The sequence below is a fragment of the Crotalus tigris genome, unplaced genomic scaffold, assembly GCF_016545835.1.
Source record: "Crotalus tigris isolate CLP2741 ecotype Arizona unplaced genomic scaffold, ASM1654583v1 scf7180000018590.145928, whole genome shotgun sequence".
Taxonomy (NCBI): domain Eukaryota; kingdom Metazoa; phylum Chordata; class Lepidosauria; order Squamata; family Viperidae; genus Crotalus; species Crotalus tigris.
This window is the reverse complement of record NW_024097091.1, coordinates 102,116-120,443: the sequence shown is the minus strand read 5'-3', so window position 1 is coordinate 120,443 and position 18,328 is coordinate 102,116. Positions and strand designations below refer to the sequence as shown.

Genomic DNA, 18,328 nt, shown 5'->3' with positions numbered 1-18,328 from the left:
CTAAGCTAAAAGCTAGGAATAGAGATGGCCTGGAGTCAGGGGTCTTCAAACTTGGCCACTTTAAGACTTGTGGACTTCAACTTCCAGAATTCCTCAGCCAGCCCTTAGGGCTGGCTGAGGAATTCTGGAATTTGAAGTCCACAAGTCTTAAAGTGGCCAAGTTTGAAGACCCCTGGCCTGGAGCAAATAGGATGTGCATTAGATAACTCCTGAAGCATTCATTAGCCAAGGCTTAGGAATAGGGACGGCTAGAGACCAATAGAATAATTGCTAGATTATTATTGAAATGTTTATGAGATGATATAAGACAGTGGTTCTCAACCTTTTTAATGCCGTGACCCCCAACCGGTTGTAAGTCGAGGACTACTCAACCGGTCGTAAGTCGAGGACTACCCAACTGGTGCAGCACCGTTTGCAGAATGGGACTTTTGGTGGGCTCAGCAGGGCAGAGACAGCCTGGACAATTCCTATTGGCTTTTGAAAGCCAATAGAATTAGACTCTATTCAAGAGGCTTTCAAAAGCCAATAGAATAAAAGGGAGTAGCACAGCCAAGGAAAAGGGGGGAAAAAATGGCGGACTGCGTTGTTTGGCGACCCCCGTGAAATGGTCGTTCGACCCCAAATGGGGTCCCGACCCACAGGTTGAGAACCACTGATATAAGATAAGATAACCTTCATTGTCATTTTTTACTGTGGGCACAACGGCATACATGAAAAATGAAATTTAGTCACCCGCTCTCAAAGTAAACACATACATAACACACACCTAACATACTATGAACAACATTATGTACAGACCCATACCCCTACATGTTCATAACAAATAAACATTAAACGCTGTCCATCTTAAATATATAACGGAAGGAGGAAGCTTGAGAGCTCACAAGGTCAATGCTGTATGGAATGAAACTATGGCTGAATCTGGATGTTTTGCTTCACCTTCTGCTTTAGTGAAACTATATAAAGCTTTCTTAATTCTGTGGTTTGGGGTTCCCTGGCAGTTTTGGCCAGGATTCATTTTTTCGGGGTACTCCAATAAAAGACAACGAAACCTGCACCTCGGGTCTGATGTTCTTCATCGTTTTCAGCACCAGGCTCAAATCCGAATTGGGGTCAATGGAAGGAAGGAGAACCTTCTAGCTCTTCTTGATGGAGCTAGCAGGGACATCTCCACCCAGTCGTCAACTTTACTAGGCACCTACAAAGTCCCACATGTTTGTGTGTGAATCAGAATAGAGCTGGAAGGGACCTTGGAGGTCTTCTAGTCCAACCCCCTGCTCAAGCAGGAAACCCTATACCATTTTGGACAAATGGCTGTCCAGTCCTTTCTTAAAAACTTCCAGTGTGGGAACATTCACCGCTTCTGGAGGCAGGTGGTTCCACTGGTTAATTGTTCTAACTGTCAGGAAGTTTCTCCTTAGTTCTAGGTTGCTTCTCTCCTGGATGAGTTTCCATCCGTTGCTTCTTGTCCTGCCTTCAGGGGCTTTGGAAAATAGTTTTGATTCCCTCTTCTTTGGGGCAGCCCCTCAAATACTGGAATACTGCTATCCCGTTCCCCCTACTCCTTCTTTTCTCTTTCACGAGACTGAAGATCTGGGATGGAAAGCACATGTGAGGGAGAGCTTCATTCCCCTACCTGGAATGAAGTGAAATCTGGTGAAGAGAAAGGAAAAGTTGCAATGCTGTGTTCCAATTACTTCGCTTTTATTTCTATTTATTTCAATAGACTAGACAATCACCTATCTGAGATGGTCTAGGTTCTCCTGTTTGAGCAGGGGGCTGGACTAGAACAGGGCTTTTCACCCTTTTCACCCATTGTACCACTTTTAGGACATAGCAACATCCGAGTACCACCAGTCGCCTAGCAAGGTGTCAAAAACTTGATGATCAAAAAAAAAAAAAAAAAGGAAAAAAGTGATGAAGTACAGGTAGTCCTCGACTTGCAACAGTTCGCTTAGTGACTGTTCAAAGTTACAATGGCACTGAAAAAAGTGCCCCCCGAGCCACAGCTGAGCAAGATACCTGCCTGCCCACCCGGCCGCACTCTTCCTCCTGTCTGAGGTTTTCATTGTTGTGAGCATTTCTGTTGAGGATTGGCAGCGGGGGTGGGGTGGGGGGTGTTTGGTTTTTATCCCCCCCCCTCATCTGCTGGGTGGTCGCAGCAGGATTGGTCACTTCACATGACCCTGGAACATTGTGACCGTCATAAATATGAATCAGTTGCCAAGCATCTGAATGTAAATCACAAGACCCTGGAGATGCTGCAACATTCCAGCTGATCGGCGCTTCTTCTGGGCTCAGTAGAAGCACCAGGATCAGCGCTGCGCTCCAGCTGGAGCCTGGTGCTGATCCTGGCGCTTCCGCTGAGCCCTGACAGTCCTGAAGAATCGCCAATTAGCTGGAAAGGAGCACTGATCCTGGCGCTTCCGCTGAGCCCTGACAGCCCTGCAGCTCCAGCCGTCTCTCGCTCAGGCTTGTGCGGTGCTGCCACTGGTTCAGCTCATTCTCCTCCCCCACTACTACTTTTCTAGGAGGGTTGCGTACCACCTGCCAGGTGCCAATGTACCACAGGTGGTACCCGTCCCACTGGTTGAAAAGCCCTGGACTAGATGACCTCCAAGATCCCTTCCAGCTCTATTCTATTCTAATTTCTATCGAAGCTGAAGGGACTCTGGGCAGCTCAAAGCTTCGAACCACAAAGGCAAGCATCTGAATTTTGATCACATGACTGTGGGTATGTTGCAAAGGTTGTAAGTGTGAGAAATGGTCATAAGTCACATTTTTCAGTGCGGTTGTAACTTTGAACGGTCACTAAATGAACAATTGTAAGTCAAAGACTACTTGTACATGCTTGACATTCGGAAACAGCATTCAGGCTCCTTGTCTATCATTCAGCATTTAAAAAAAAACTTTGGGGGAGATGTGGGATCCCCAGACAACCAAATTTTAGCTACATTCTTCCTGCTTCCAAAAACAAGGCTGGCTTGTCCTCCCCGAGCATAAAAGGAGTATTTTTCTCATAAGCCAAGGAATTCAGGTGGACGGGTCCCCTTCAGCCCCATCAGGGAGACATCAAGTGAGTGAGAGAGAAAAAAACAATCTATAATTCTCAACAAACCTGGTTTGTTTTAAACACTAGTGTTCCAATTGACAAAATAAATCCTCTAAATTTGCCAGGATGGAAAGTAAACAAACAAACAAACAAACAAAAAAAATGAGGAACAAGGCTTGTAAAAATCTCCAAAGCAGAAGACAAATTAGAATGCAAAATTGCACTGTCCTATTCTTGCATTTTTCCCTTTGCTTTTTAATTTTAGCAAAACAACTGTCTTTTTTTTCTTTAAAAAAATTGATATTTCTTCAAACCAAGCTGCCTTCTGATCACACCTTAAAATCCTTTGTCCGCCGGGGTCATTTGCTTCAACGCCCTGTTATAATTTGCCACAACGGGGAATCCGTAAAGCAATTTTCCCCTCCATTGTGTTCAGCCCCAACACCCATCATTCCCACCGTCGCTGGGAATGATGGGAATGATGCTGGGAGCTGTAATCCAAGCCCCCTCCTCCAGACTCCAGAAAGAAATCTAGACTGTGAAAATTGCAATCAAAAGAAAATATTAGCAGGGGACATTTTTTAAAAAAGGATTTAGTTGGTAAATCTTCTGAAAAAAAAAAAAGCAACAGGACTGAAGGGCATCCTTCAAATTCACCTTTTTTTTTTTTGTTGATGCAGCTCCAGGTCTTACTGACAGTGGTTGATGGGAGTTGGAGTAGAGCTTGGATGGCACAAGACCCCTTCCCCAATTTAGCATTTCCCCTTTTTATTTTTCCCTCCCAAACTGCTTCTTTGCGAGGACCACGGAAATCTACCAACTCAGCCCCAGTGAAAAGCCACGGAAACCTTTGAGAATTGATTGAGCAACATTTTATTAAAAAAGAAAAAAGCTTTTTTAATTCTCCCTGAAAACCAAATTCTAAGGCACTCTAAGCGATCGATGGGAATAGAGGAGCCGTGGTTTAAGGCAAGGCTGGAGATAAAAGTTCACTGCCTCTCTATGACTTTCAGCCGTTCCTTCAACCGCCGTCTTCTGCAAACATCAGCCAGGCCAGGTTGGCCACTATTGCCACGAGCCACGCTGGACGACACCGCGGAAAAGCTACGCCTTTTCCCCATTGAAAAGCACATTTTGGGGGGGGGCGTCTGTCAAGTCTGTGCGAAGACACTGGTTTAGAAACTCGGCAACTGAGGCAAGAGGCGAAAAAATGGAGGGACCCCGTGGGAATATTCACATTTTAAGATCTTCCTCGCAGATGGAGGCTCAGCCGGAGAGCGTCGTCCGAAAAGAGAAACTTCCCCTCGAGTGTCACACCAGGAGAAAACGGGGTGAGTCTTCTTTCCAAAGAGGGACCGGTTGCTTCAGATCCCCCCAAAGGCCGTCAGTAAGAGGGTGGCTGGGCTCCCCTGCTAGCCACGTCGGGGTACGGGCGCGGCGGGTCTGGCGTCTCAATGGACTGGTAGGCGCTGGTTTCCTGGCTGACGCCGAGCACACCTGCAAAGGTGAGATTGAGAGACATTTTAGTGGGAAGGCCTCGCCTCTCCCCCAGTTAGTTAGAGAGATAACCTTTATTGTCATTTCTTTTACTGTGGGCACGACGACACACCTCCAAAATGAAATTTAGTTGCCCGCTCTCCAAGTTCATGGCCAGATTGGTGTCTGACAGCTTAGCTAGATGGTTTCTCCCCCCCCCATCCAGTCAAAGCTGAAGAAGCTTCTTTGGATGAGAAGTGAAACGTTTTCAAAGAAAACCAAGAAAGTCCAGTTGCCTCCTGAAAAATAGCCCCTTTGGGATAACTATGACCTGGATGAGGGAGAATCAACATGAACACTTAGCTAGATGTATTTGGCTGGCTGTCTCTGCGTGGAGAAATGTGTTTAGGCACCACACAATTCTTGCTACCCCAAATGGCCTTGGCTGGGTTGGCTTCGGTTCGGCACAGCCAAACCCTATGTGAACAGGGCCTCGTAGCTACAACGGGTTGCAGCAGTGAATTAACAAAATTCAACCCGCTATAGTCTAAATCAGGGGTAGGCCACCGTGGCTCTTTTATGACTGGTGGACTTCAACTCCCAGAATTCCTGAGCCAGCCTGGCTCAGCTTGGAAACCTCTCCCTTTCCCCTCAGCATGGCTGGCTCAGGAATTCTGGGAGTTGAAGTCCAGGAGTCATGAAGGGGGCCCATAGTTCCCCCATGCTGGCTCAGGAATTCTGGGAGTTGAAGTCCATGAGTCATAAAAGAGCCAAGGTTACCTACCTCTGGCCTAGGCCGCTTTATGACTCGTGGACTTCAACTCCCAGAATTCCTGAGCCAGCCTGGCTCAGCTTGGAAACCTCTCCCTTTCCCCTCAGCATGGCTGGCTCAGGAATTCTGGGAGTTGAAGTCCACGAGTCATGAGGGGGCCCATAGTTCCCCCATGCTGGCTCAGGAATTCTGGGAGTTGAAGTCCACGAGTCATAAAAGAGCCAAGGTTGCCTACCCCTGGTCTAAATTAAAACACTTACAAAATTTCAACCGATTAACAGAAGCCAAGCCAAAGGATGTGTGGTAAATAAAACCTCCCAAGCAGGAGGCAGTCCACCTTAAAAGAGGCTCATTTCCTTGGGTCTTTGTTGACACTGGTAAGCAGGTCCAGAGAACAACACAAAAACTGGGACTGAATTGGTTTCAAAACCCGGAGCTCTTATAATACAGTGTAATACAGTGGCCATCTTGGAGAATCTGGGAAAAATATAGCTGGAAGAAGCTCCGTGCCTGAACAGGGACACATCTGAATATTATGGGATTCCTAAACCTCAGCAGTTGTTGGCAAGGGGTGGAGAATGATGGGACTTGTAGTCCATTCTCAGTGCCACCAGATCATGTTAGGCAATTTGATGCTTAGATGGAGCAAAGAGGCATGGAAACATGTGTCTGGACCCACTTCCGGTTTATAATTTTTCTAAGGAGCTGGCTGGGAAGGGAGGCCTGATTCTGCCCAGGTCTCCATGTCTTCTGAAAGAGTGCAAAAAACAAAACAAAACAAAAAACCACACAGAGACATTTGCACCATTATTCCCCACTTAATAACTCCTCTTGCTTCAGCAAAATCAGGGTGTAGAAACAGTAAATACTTGGGTCTGGAATTGAGGAGGCAGCTGATCACACACCTTTGCAAAATCTTGCTTTAATATTGCACATTTACAGCCCCCATGTTACGGGACAGGTATCTAAATAAAGTCCCAGTTGTGCTCCCCTGTTGCAGGAAAAAAAAGCTAGCTTCTTTAGACGCCTGGAAGAAGATGCTGCACCCATGAAGACACTCTTGAGATTTGGAGGGCTTTGTGCCTCCAGTTACGGAGCTTCTAACAGCAGGGGGAGAAGAGGGAGAACATGGATGAGGAAGAGAAGGTGGAGGAGAAAATGAAGGAGGAGAAAAAGAAGGGGAAGGAGAAGATGGGGGAGAAAAGATGATGGAGAAAGCGAACATAGAGCAGAACATGGACAAGGAAAAGAAGATGGAGGAGAAGATGGGAGGTGGAGGAGAAGATGGAGGAGAAGGACAAGAAGAAAGAAGGTGGAGGAGAAAATGAAGGAGAAGGAGAAAAAGAAGGGGAAAGAGAAATGGAGGAGAAAAGATGATGGAGAAAGCAAAGATGGAGGAGGAGATGGTTGAGGAAGAGAAGAGAGGAGAAGATGGGAGGTGGAGGAGAAGATCGGGAGAATGACAAGAAGAAAGAGAAGATGGAGGAGAAAATGGAGAAGGAGAAGAAGGAGAAGGAGGAGAATGAGAAGATGGGGAGAACATGGATGAGGAGGAGAACATGGATGAGGAAGAGAAGATGGATGAAAAGATGAAAGAGAAAGGGAAGATGAGGAGACGGAGGAGAAGGACAAAAAGAAAAAAGATGGAGGAGAAGGTGGGGAGAAAAGATGAAGGCGAAAGAGAAGGTGAAGAAGATGGAGGAGTACATGGATGAGGAAGAGAAGATAAAGGAAAAGGAAAAGATGGAGAAAAACAAGATGGAGGAGGAGGAAGAGAAGATGGAGGAGGAGGAAGAGAAGATGGAGGAGAAGATGCAAGAAAAGGAAAGGAAAAGAAAGGATGGAGGAGAAGGAGAAGATGGAGGAGAAAACAGAGGAGGCACTTTGCAAGCCACAATCCAAGGGAAACCACCAATAAATGAAAGAGAAAGTTAACTTCAAAAGCCACGCAGGAGGGGAAAAGGGTTGGGGTCACTACTATCCTGGATCAAGCGGCTGGCCGGTGGGCTCTCCAGCTCTGCAAAGGAAGAGAGACCAAATAAAAAAAAGACCCTCCAGAACGGGCTGCAGCGCAGGGCGGAAGTGGGCAAAGCCGAGGAACCGAGGGCCAGAGAGTGCTGGAAAAGCAAGCACAACAACCAATCATTCCTAGTTGGGAAGGAAAACCGACCGAGTGGACGAAAACTCCCCTCCGGGGGAGACAAGGACCGTGCCCAGGATGGTTTTGGAGACGGGAGACGGTCCCAGCTTACCTAGGTTCAGGGCGTATTCTCCTCCCCGTTCACGGTACATCTGGTAGGCGAAGAAGCAGGAGAGGGGCTTGAGCAGGAGGCTAAAAATGGCCATGCCGGTGCAAAAGCGCAAGGTGTCGTTCAGCTTCGTTTCCACCACCTGGTAGTAGAGGCTGAAGTGGACAATGTCGGTCAGGATGGTCAACAGCAAGCCAGTCAGGAACTGGAGAAGGAGACACAACCAAAGAGCATCGTCAACAGAATAGAACCGAACAGCAGAGTTGGAAGGGACCTTGGAGGTCTTCTAGTCCAACCCTCTGCTCAAGCAGGAGAGATTGTACTATTCTAGACAAACGGACGTCCAGTCTCTTCTTCAAAACCTCCAGTGTTGGAGCATTCACAACTCCAGGAGGCAAGACCTTCTACTGGTTAATTGTCCTCACTGTCAGGAAATTTCTCCCTTGTTCTAGGTTGCTTCTCTCCTGGATTAGTTTCCATCCATTGCTTCTTATCTTCTGGTGCTTTGGGAAAGAGGTTGACCCCCTCCTCTTTGTGGCAGCCCCTCAAATACTGGAAGACTGCTATCACGTCCCCCCTCGTCCTTCTTTTCACTAAACTAGACTTAGCCAATTCCTGCTGCCATTCTTTGTATGTTTTATCTATCTCTGTTGCTCTTCTCTGCATTCTTTCTAGAGTCTCAGCATCTTTTAAAGAATAGACTAGAATGGAGTGGAGTGGAGTGGGGTGGGGTGGAGTAGAGTAGAGTAGAGTAGAACATACAAGGAATAGAATAGAATAGAATAGAATAGAATAGAATAGAATAGAATAGAATAGAATAGAATAGAATAGAATAGAATAGATGGAGTGGAATGGAATGGAATGGGGTGGGGTGAGATGGAGTGGAGTAGAATAGAGTAGAGTAGAATATAGAAGGAATGAAAGAATAAAATAGAATAGAATAGAATAGAATAGAATAGAATAGGAGTGGAATGGAGTGGAGTGGAGTGGAGTGGAGTAGAATATAAAAGGAATGGAATAAGAAAGAATAGAATAGAATAGAATAGAATAGAATAGAATAGAATAGAATAGAATAGAATAGAATAGAATAGAATATATGGAATGGAATGGAATAGAATAGCTTTATTGTCACTTTAAATGCACGCTAATCAGCATCCATGAAAATGAAATTTCGTTGCATAGGGCTCTCAAAGGATCGCCACCTCCAATCTACACTGCATAAAGAACAACACGGTGACCCAAACTGGAGGCAACATTCCAAGTGTGGCCTTAACAAGGCCTTGTAAAGAGGTACTGACCACTTTATACGGCTAGCCCCAACTTCTGTTCTCAATCAGCCCTTCTTCCGGCTGGCTACCGAATCAAAGCCCCGACAAAGATTCACAAACCATGAAGATGGCATCCACGGAGTCGCGCTGCGCAATCGCCCAGACGCCCAGGGCCAAGACGGTGAAGTTACTCCAGTCGTAGGTTTCTGGTAACCAGTAATCCATGCAGCCCCTGCAGGCAGAAGACGGTTCGATCTGTGCCCTCTGCCATCCCAACCCACCTCACAGGGTTGTTGTGAAGGAAAGTAGGAGCAGCATTATAAACACTGCCCAGGGCAGGATATAAATCTAAATAATAAATAAAGTACAGGGAGTCCTCGACTTACAACCGTTCATTTAGTGACCGTTCACAAAGTTACAACGGCACTGAAAAAAGTGACGTATGATCGTTTTTCATACTTATGTCCATTGCAGCATGCCCAGGGTCACTTGATGAAAATTCAGAGGCTTGGCAAATGACTCGTACTATGACGGTCGCAGCGTCCCGGGGTCATGTGATCCCATTTTGCGAACTCCTGACAAGCAAAGTCAATGGAGGAAGCCGGATTCACTTAACAACCATGTTACTAACAACTGTGGCAAGGAAGGTCATAAAATGGGGCAAAAATCATTTAACTGTCTCACTTAACAGAAATATTTGGCTCAATTGTGGTCGTAAGTCGAGGAGCACCTATAATAATGTAATTTAAAGGTAATAATAATCAGAATAGAGCTGGAAGGGACCTTGGAGTTCTTCTAGTCCAACCCCCTGCTCAAGCAGGAGACCCTATACCAAGGGTAGGCCACCTTGGCTCTTTTATGACTCGTGGACTTCAACTCCCAGAATTCCTGAGCCAGCCATGCTGAGGGGAAAGGGAGAGGTTTCCAAGCTGAGCCAGGCTGGCTCAGGAATTCTGGGAGTTGAAGTCTACCAGTCATAAAAGAGCCAAGATTGCCTACCTCTGACCTATACCCATTCTGGAGAATGGCTATCCTATCTCTTCTTAAAAGCCTCCAGTGATGGAGCACCCACAACTACTAGTGGCAAGCTGTTCCACTGGTTAATTGTTCTCTTTGTTAGGAAGTTTCTCCTTAAGTCCAGTTTGCTTCTCTCCTTGTTTCCATCCGTTGTTTCTTGTCCTGCCTTCTGGTGCTTTGGAGAACAGCTTGACTCCCTCTTCTTTGGGGCAGCACTTTCAATACTGGAAGACTGCTATCATGTCTCGCCTATTTCTTCTTTTCTTTAGACGAGCCAAACCCAAGTCCTGCAGCCGTTCTTTGTATCTTTTACTCTCCAGGCCTTGGATCCTCTTAGTTGCTCTTCTCTGCACTTTTTCCAAAGTCTCAACAAAGTGACCAAAACTGGACGCAGTATTCCAGGTGTGGCCTTACTAAGGCTTTATAAAATCATCCTTTAGTGTTTTCTCCTCTGTTAGCATATGCCAGTGTTTCCCAAACTTGACAATTTTAAGGCATGTGGACTTCAACTCCCAGAATTCCACAGCCAGCGTTGCTGGCTGTGGAATTCTGGGAGTTGAAGTCCTCATGCCATAAAATTGTCAAGTTTGGGAAACACTGGCATATGAGATCAGACTATCAATGAGACTTCAAAACATGCAGGAGAAAGCTGCAAAATATATATACATTTAAGTAAAGACTCAAAATATCAAGAAGCTTGGCCCATTTCCCAAAACCCCCCCTGTCTCATCAGCAGACCAAGCTCCACATTCTCTGCCCCACACAGGCTTGGAGTCCCACTTTTCATCAATCTGCAACGGTTTAAACACTGTTTATATCAAAACCAGACTTTCTACTCCTCGTTTAATGTATAACATGGAGGGGATCCCTGTGCGTGGCAGTGTACCCATGGCAGAGTTAATAATAATAATAAAGTTGGAAGGGACCTTGGAGATCATCTAGTCCAACCCCCTGCTCAGGCAGGAAACCCTACACCATTTCAGACAAATAGCTGTCCAGTCTCTTCTTAAAATCCTCCAGTGTTGGAGCATTCACCACTTCTGGAGGCAGGTTGTTCCACTGGTTAATTGTTCTGACTGTCAGGAAGTTTCTCCTTAGTTCCAGGTTGCTTCTCTCCTTGATCAGTTTTCATCCGTTGCTTCTTGTTCTGCCTTCGGGTGCTTTGGAGAATAGCTTGACTCCCTCTTCTTTGGGGCAGCCCCTGAGATATTGGAACACTGCTATCATGTCATCCCTGGTCCTTCTCTTCATTAAACTAGACAGACCCAATTCCAGCAGGCTTTCCTTATATGTTTTAGCCTCCGGTCCCCTGATCATCTTTGTTGCTCTTCTCTGTACTCTTTCTAAAGTCTCAATGTCTTTTTTACATCGTGGTGACCAAAACTGGATGCAGTATTCCAAGTGTGGCCTTACCAAGGCATTGTAAAGTGGTATTAATACTTCACATGATCTTGATTCTATCCCTCTGTTAATGCAGCCCAGCACTGTGTTGGTTCTTTTGGCAGCTGCAGCACACGGCTGGCTCATATTTAAATGATTTTCCACTAGGACTCCAAGATCCCTCTCACAGTTGCTACTATTGAGCAAGGTACCCCTACACTATACCTGTACATTTGTTTTTTCTTGCCTAAATGTAGAACCTTACATAAATGTGGAACCATTGCATTGCACATTTTTTTGACACCCCCCCCCCAAATTCCAGAGCGCGAGTGTATCACTCACCATATGGTCAAGAGCCAGTGAACCAGAACAATAGCCTAAAAGTGAAACAGAAGGAATTAAAAACCCATTTTGACCAACTTTTCTTGTTCCAAAGACATTCACTGGGAACGTTCGATGTCTCTTTTCGGCCAAATCCCTACAAATTCCAGATGTGTATTTTTGTGTTTTTTTTTAAAGGGAGCCCTTTAAAAGCCGAAATGAACTCAGTTCTGGATCTGGGCTAATCTGGAGGGGCACCAGGTTGGTGACAGGGGTTGTGCAAAAATACACACTCGCTTACCCACACACACACACACACACACTTGAATGAAGCTTCACACCAGTGTGCCAAATTTGCGCTATTCTGAGATACTCCTAGCTGCTACATTCCTCCAAACTCAGCGATAAAAATAACATGCCCTAATTATCTAACACATCTATTTTATGTGGAAAGGCCTTACAAACCCTAATCTCTTTTATTCCGTATATAAAATTGATTTCAAGCATCATTAGCTCAGTGAATTATCTCGGTTATGGTGGTGAGGAATTCCTTGAAAACCAGGAAACAGGAAGTTTGCATCTTTGACCCCACATGAGCAAGCAAGCAAGCAAGCAACAAGGCCAATATTATTCATTTTTTAAAAATATTTTTTTCACATGTCACACGTTCCCCACGGCTGGCTCTAGGCAGTTTTAAAAAAACAACCCAAAACTGTAACACAATTAGTCATGCCACCAGAATGCAGATCCAGCAAAGATGAAAACATCTGGGCAGGCACATTAAACCAAGAGAATTAAAAAAAAAATAACATCCATTTCAGATCCAGAGTGTAATTTCATTTAAGCCTGTGGCATGAATCACACTGGTTGGCATTTCAGGAACCACAAAAAAGCCACTCAACAACCAATAAATCAACATTGTGCCTTAAGATTCAGGAATAATAAACCAGTTGCACAGGTGTATACGAGCACATCTGGAAAAACATGAAAGCTAGGGAGAGATAAATCCTAAATACAGCTGCATCATCTCTGAATAATATCTGCAGAAGTGAATCCATTTTTTTTTTTTAAAAAAACATGCTTAGTTCCTAAAATTTCACCAGGCCAGGAAAAGAGGCTTAAAAACCACAAGGCTCTCCTTTTATGCCAAATTCCCCAAAATTTCTTCCTTCCTGCAGTCAAATCTACATTGAAATATTTTTCACTTTCTTCTTGAACAACTTCCCATCTCAAATGCTGGAATTTGCTAATGGATGATTAAGCTTTTTTTCTTCTTGCATTCTTAAAAAATACTTCCGGGCAAGCCTCAAACGGCCTTCCTTTACTTCTCAACTGTTTCTATCCTGGCTTAAAATTCTGATTTGTAGCCTGGAAATAATAACATTAATAAATAAATGTTCCTAAATTCATTTCTGAAGGGCTTTCAGCTTTTTTTTAACGGTAGCTAAAATGTAATCTACGAAGATAGAAATACAGATTAAATTGTCATGTTTCCATGCCAACTACCTGCTATTAATTCTTTTTCAAAAGTCCTAAAGGAGAGAAACATAGAGGGATGTATTTATCATTTATTTTGTCTTGGAGGAAAAAAAATCTGACTATATAAGCCGGCAAGTCTTTTAAAGGGCTCTCTCAGAAGATCCACCCATAAAAAGCTGCTCAGTTAATTAAAATCCACCCAGGGTATTTAGAGGGCAACGTTATTAACATGAAAAGCCCCAGTGCACGTGCAGAGCACATTCGACAAATTTAATTTCCCCCTTGCGGCTTCCAAAATTAAAACAGGAGTGGGAGGGCTGTCTGTGCCTGCAGGGAGGCAAATAAATGTTTCATAATCCTTAATTGCATTTTCCCCATAAAAACCACAATATTAAACACAAAACAAAACACAGAGACGGCAGCTTTTACAAACATCCAGATCGCTTTGCAAGCGTTCCCAGTTCCAAATTGCTTAGTGTAATTTTTACGGATGTTTTTCACGCCTGTCCCAGACCCCAAAGGCTGTGCAATTCCGCATTTATTATTTATTGCACATATTTATACGGCTGGCCAACTCACAGGCTTATTCCCATAGTGTCCAATTGCCATCCCATCTGCCAATTGTTCCTTTTGCTAGATCCAGACCGTCACTCATGCTTTAATCACCTTGTGACTTGATTACTGCAACACACTCTGCCTGGGGCTGCCCTTGAAGACCATCTGAAGGCTTCAAGGGGTCCAGACTGCAGCAATAGAAAGTAGCAACTGGCAGGAACGTGGGCCTTCTCTGCCCTGGCATCTCTTCTCGGGCATCCGGATGATGCGAATGATCAGCAGGCCAAGGGTGGGTTGCTAGTTGTGTTTGTATGTGTTTTTCCTGTGTGTGTGTGTGTGTGTGTGTGTGTGTGTGTTGTTCACCATCCTGTTTGCTGCTATAGTGTAGCCTTTGTTTTTGATTGAATACTGGTTTTGCATTTATGCTGCAAGTAACCAAGGATTGGTTTGTGGAAGGAAGGAAGGAAGGAAGGAAGGAAGGAAGGAAGGAAGGAAGGAAGGAAGGAAGGAAGGAAGGAAGGAAGGAAGGAAGGAAGGAAGGAAGGAAGGAAAGGGAGATGGGATGGGATGGGACGGGACGGATAGACTGGTGGATGGATGAATGGATGGATGGATGGAAAGAGGGAATGAATGAAGGAAGGAAGGAAGGAAGGAAGGAAGGGGAGATGGGATGGGACGAGACGGATAAACTGGTGGATGGATGAATGGATGGATGGATGGAAAGAGGGAGGGAATGAATGAATGAATGAATGAATGTAGGAAGGAGGGAAGGAAGGAAGGAGCGATGGGATGGATAGATTGGTGGATGGATGGATGGATGGAAAGAGGGAGGGAAGGAGGGAAGGAAGGAAGAAGGAAGGAAGGAGAGATGGGATGGATAGATTAGTGGATGGATGGATGGATGGATGAATGGAAGGGAGGGAGGGAGGGAGGGAGGGAGAAAGGAAGGAAGGAAGGAAGCCTTCAAAGCAAATCTTTAGAGATGTGCCAAGACTCTTATCCCAATCCCAGGGAGCAGCTTTTCCAAATCGTTATCGTGCCCAAACAAAATTTAAGCCAGGAAGTAAGAGCAGGACACACACACACACACACACACACACACACACACACCCATGCCCAGAATGAGGAAGGAAAGGAAATTTGGGCAATGCTCAGGGAATCGTCCGTCCGCCTGGCTCTTGGCCCCAGGAGAACCTACCCTATGACTTCAAGACAGGTAAAAAGAATCTGGCAATTCTGGTTGGTTCTTTTCCCCCCTCTGCCCGCTCTGCATTTTCCTTGCTTTTCGGTCTCACGCTTTTCCTTGTGCGGCATCTGAGCCATCCGCTTGACAACAAATGACTCAAGTGTGCATTTCCACACACACCGAGAAGACATGGCCTGGCCTGGGTGGGGGAACCCCACGGATTCTCTGTCACAGTTTAGGCAATTGCGCAATTTTGGCAGACGCTCAGACGGGGCTGCTGAGTTAACCATTTCTTTGGGGTCAGCTTCTGCCACAGGAAACCAAGCAGAAATGAAACTCCTTCGGCCCTTGCGCAAGTCTTCCAACTCTTTCAAGGTAGACTGCCTCTGAACAAAGGGGCTCTATTAACGTCTAGGGAGAGTCTCAGTCATCCAGGTCACGGTTGTCCGAAAGGGGTGTGTGTGTGTTTTTCAAAAGGCAACTGGACGTTTTCCCTTGGAGATGTTTCGTTTCGCATCCGAGAAGCTTCTTCAATTTCCCACTGACGTTCACTCAGTTCAGTCGGAACTGAGGAAGTTCCTTGGATGAGAAGGGAAACGTTTTCAAAGAAAAAAAAACCCAAGAAAGTCCAGTTGCCTTTTGAAAAAGCAACCCTGAAGTGCAATATTAGGGGCAGTGCAATGGTGAACAGAATGTGAAAGATGTCTGTATATAATATGGGTTCTTATTTGTAGTTTTTACTTGTGTGTAGTGTGCACTGTGGACAGCACTTAATTTCATTGTGAGTTACAGAATGAGAATAAAGATACTCTATTCTATTCTATTCTAGTCTAGTCTAGTCTATTCGTCTAATTATTCTATTCTATTCTATTCTATTCTATTCTATTCTATTCTATTCTATTCTATTCTATTCCTTATTTTCTATTCTATTCTATATTCTATTACATGTTCCATATTCCATTCCATTATCTACTCTACTCTACTCTACTCTACTCTACTCTACTCTACTCTACTCTACTTTAAATTTGGGACAGGTTCTATTAATCTACTTTTACCTTAAACTGTTTAGGTTCAGGAGCCAAACAGCCCAACGTTTACCAATCCTAGGTTCTTCTTATCTAAATTACCTACAAACCACAAAACTCAGTAAAGGTTTTAAAAGTTTTTTCGTTTTAAATCAGAAAAAAAAGTGCATTTAAAAATCTCTGCTGCTGGATGAGTGCTGCTTGTTTTATGCTCTCCGTTTGCAGAGTGTTAATTAACAGCCAAGCCAAGGCAAGAGTTAAGGCATCTTCCCCCCCCCCCCATACATGATAAAGTTAATCAGTGTTGGTCTGTTAATTGCAGCCTGTGCCTCAAAGCCAGGACTACGGGGGGGGGGGAAAGCAAGTGTAACTTCTCACAAACAAAGAGACCCATTTTATTCAAAGGCACCCGAAACGTTGTCCAAGGTTTCTGTGATTTCAGAAAATACAGTGTAACGACATCACAAAAGCGGGACCTCGATGAAAAGGGATGTATCCTATTTGCAAGGTTACACTGCCGCAGCCTCCCTGCATTTAAAAAGTTAGCCCATCAAAATCGGGGTCCTGTCCCGCCTTGTAGGGCTGGCTTTCTATCCAGAGGACTAAGTTCAGCTACACAGGAAGAAATTGTGTGGCACCAAATTAGGGAGAGAAGATTTAAATCAGCATTTCTCAATTTAGCCACTTGAAGAGGTGCAGACTTCAACTCCCAGAATTCCCCAGCATAGCATAGCAGGTTGAGGAATTCTGGGAGTTGAAGTCCGCACTTCTTCAAGCTCTGCCAAGGTTGAGAAACACTGTTTAAGCCACAGTTCAGAGCCCACCAAGTTTGTTTTCAGCTACAGTTAGTGCAAACCAGCATTGGAGGGGATGCAAAGTCCTGTGTTCCCTGCCCCAACACACCTGTGCAAGCACACCAGAGCCCCTGTGCAAGCCCACCTACAAGGAGGCTGTCACTTTGTGATGGCCTACTCCTCACTCAGTTACACACACTAACCCTTCTTATCAACACAACCACTTCCTGCAGTTTGTGGGCAGAGGTCTGTTGCACAGCACGTGCCAGGAAGCTTATGGCTTGGAGTCCACCCATGGGGTCATTCCCAAGACTTACAACGGCTCTCCCTTCTCCCCCCCCCAGGGTCGGGGGAAGAGCCAGCGTGCCTACCTTGCAGGGGTGTCAGGTGGATGGGCAGGCGGAAGCTTACCTTCACCCCAACTGCCAAGGTCTGCACGTTTGCAGCTGGACCTTACACACGCCTTTGCACGTACGTGTGTGTGTGTGTGTGTGTGTGTGTGTGTGTGTGTGTGTGTGTGTGTACTTTCTTGCCCGCGGCTCTCCTCGCCCCCTTTGCCTTGGCAGACTTAGCCGACCCGTCGGCCGACAGGTGGCTCCGCTCGCCCTGCACCCGTCCCCACGTTCCGCAACGCCCACCCGAGGCTCTCGCGTGTCTGCGGGGAGGCAGAGGGCAGGCACGCATCCCGCCCGCCCGCCTTCCGGGTTTCTCCGACCCGCTGCCCCCACGAGGAAGCGCGCCCCGATCCTGTCCGCAAGCTAGATTCCCCCTCCTGGATCAAGAGGGTCGTGGGAACGCGTCCACCCCGGGACTCGCGCTCCCTCCGCACCTGGCCAGGTTGAATCTCGACCTACCTTCAAGTTAACGGCGGGGATCTCCATACCGAAGGCGCTTGGAGCCACCGCCGCCTTCCCCTTCTTCTTTCCCGGCCAGCCCCGCCCCGGCCTGCCTCCGTCCCTTCTCCTCCTCCGGGAAGGGGCAGCCCCAAAGTCCGGCCCGCCCGCCAAGCGGAGCCGCTCCGGAGCGACGCCTTCCCGAGGCAGCGAGCCTCTGAGCTTGTGCAGAGGGCTCTCTTGCTCTCCCCCTTCCATTGTAACACAGTCATGTCGAGATAAAGAGGATTGCAAACTAATCACCAGCCCTTCCTTGTAGCAATTTTTACTCTCCTTTTATTGCATTGCCGCTTGCAAGCGCCGCGGAGCCCAGCGTTCCTGTGGCTAAAAGCCGGACGGTTGGCCCCGTCCTTACGACCTTGCTTGCCACCGTCCTTAAGTGAATCGCCGCCGTTGTTGAGTCACACCCTCGTTAAGCGAATTCGGATTCCCCACTGATTTTGCTGGTCTGAAGGGTGCCAAAGGGGATCACCTGACCCCCCCAGGATGCTGCAACCGTCGTAAATACGAGTCCAGTTGCTGAGCTTTGGCCACTTCCGACAAGCTAAATCAACGGGGGAGGCCGGAGTCACTTAACAACCAAGTTACTAACTGAAGAACCGCAGGGATTTCCTTAACAAATACAGCAAGAAAAGTCGTAAAATGGGGCAACACTCACTTAACAAATGCCTCACTTAGCGACAGAGGTTTTGGGCTCAATTGTGGTCGTAAGTCAAGGACTGCCAGCATTTACAAAATACTTTTATTTATGCAGGTCTGTATCCGTGTATTTTACACGCAAGGGACTCGCATGCAATTTTTGTCTCCCTTGGAGGAATCTGCAGGGGGATAAATCACTGTGTGTGCCCTCCTCCCAGCTAA

At 46.1% G+C, this 18,328-nt stretch overlaps 1 protein-coding gene across 1 annotated transcript; it reads right to left on the bottom strand.

Moving 5' to 3' along the window:
• Nucleotides 1–3,901: 3,901 nt before the first annotated feature.
• LOC120313268 (angiotensin II receptor associated protein) lies at nucleotides 3,902–17,548 on the bottom strand. The gene is made up of 5 exons (XM_039355005.1): nucleotides 17,429–17,548; nucleotides 11,557–11,591; nucleotides 8,938–9,049; nucleotides 7,553–7,754; nucleotides 3,902–4,549 (listed from the first exon to the last, which is right to left on the bottom strand). Exons 1-5 carry the CDS (start codon nucleotides 17,453–17,455, stop codon nucleotides 4,437–4,439), a joined length of 489 nt encoding a protein of 162 aa, XP_039210939.1. The 5' UTR covers nucleotides 17,456–17,548; the 3' UTR covers nucleotides 3,902–4,436.
• Nucleotides 17,549–18,328: the final 780 nt, after the last annotated feature.

What these genes read in the sequence shown, in the direction of transcription:
- LOC120313268 (XM_039355005.1), bottom strand. Translation starts at nt 17,455, where the DNA reads ATGGAGATCCCCGCCGTTAACTTGAAG. An exon ending in TCCCCGCCGTTAACTTGAAG is followed by an intron (nt 11,592 to 17,428) that starts GTAGGTCGAGAT and finishes TTTCACTTTTAG; the next exon opens with GCTATTGTTCTGGTTCACTG. An exon ending in CACTGGCTCTTGACCATATG is followed by an intron (nt 9,050 to 11,556) that starts GTGAGTGATACA and finishes TTCTGCCTGCAG; the next exon opens with GGGCTGCATGGATTACTGGT.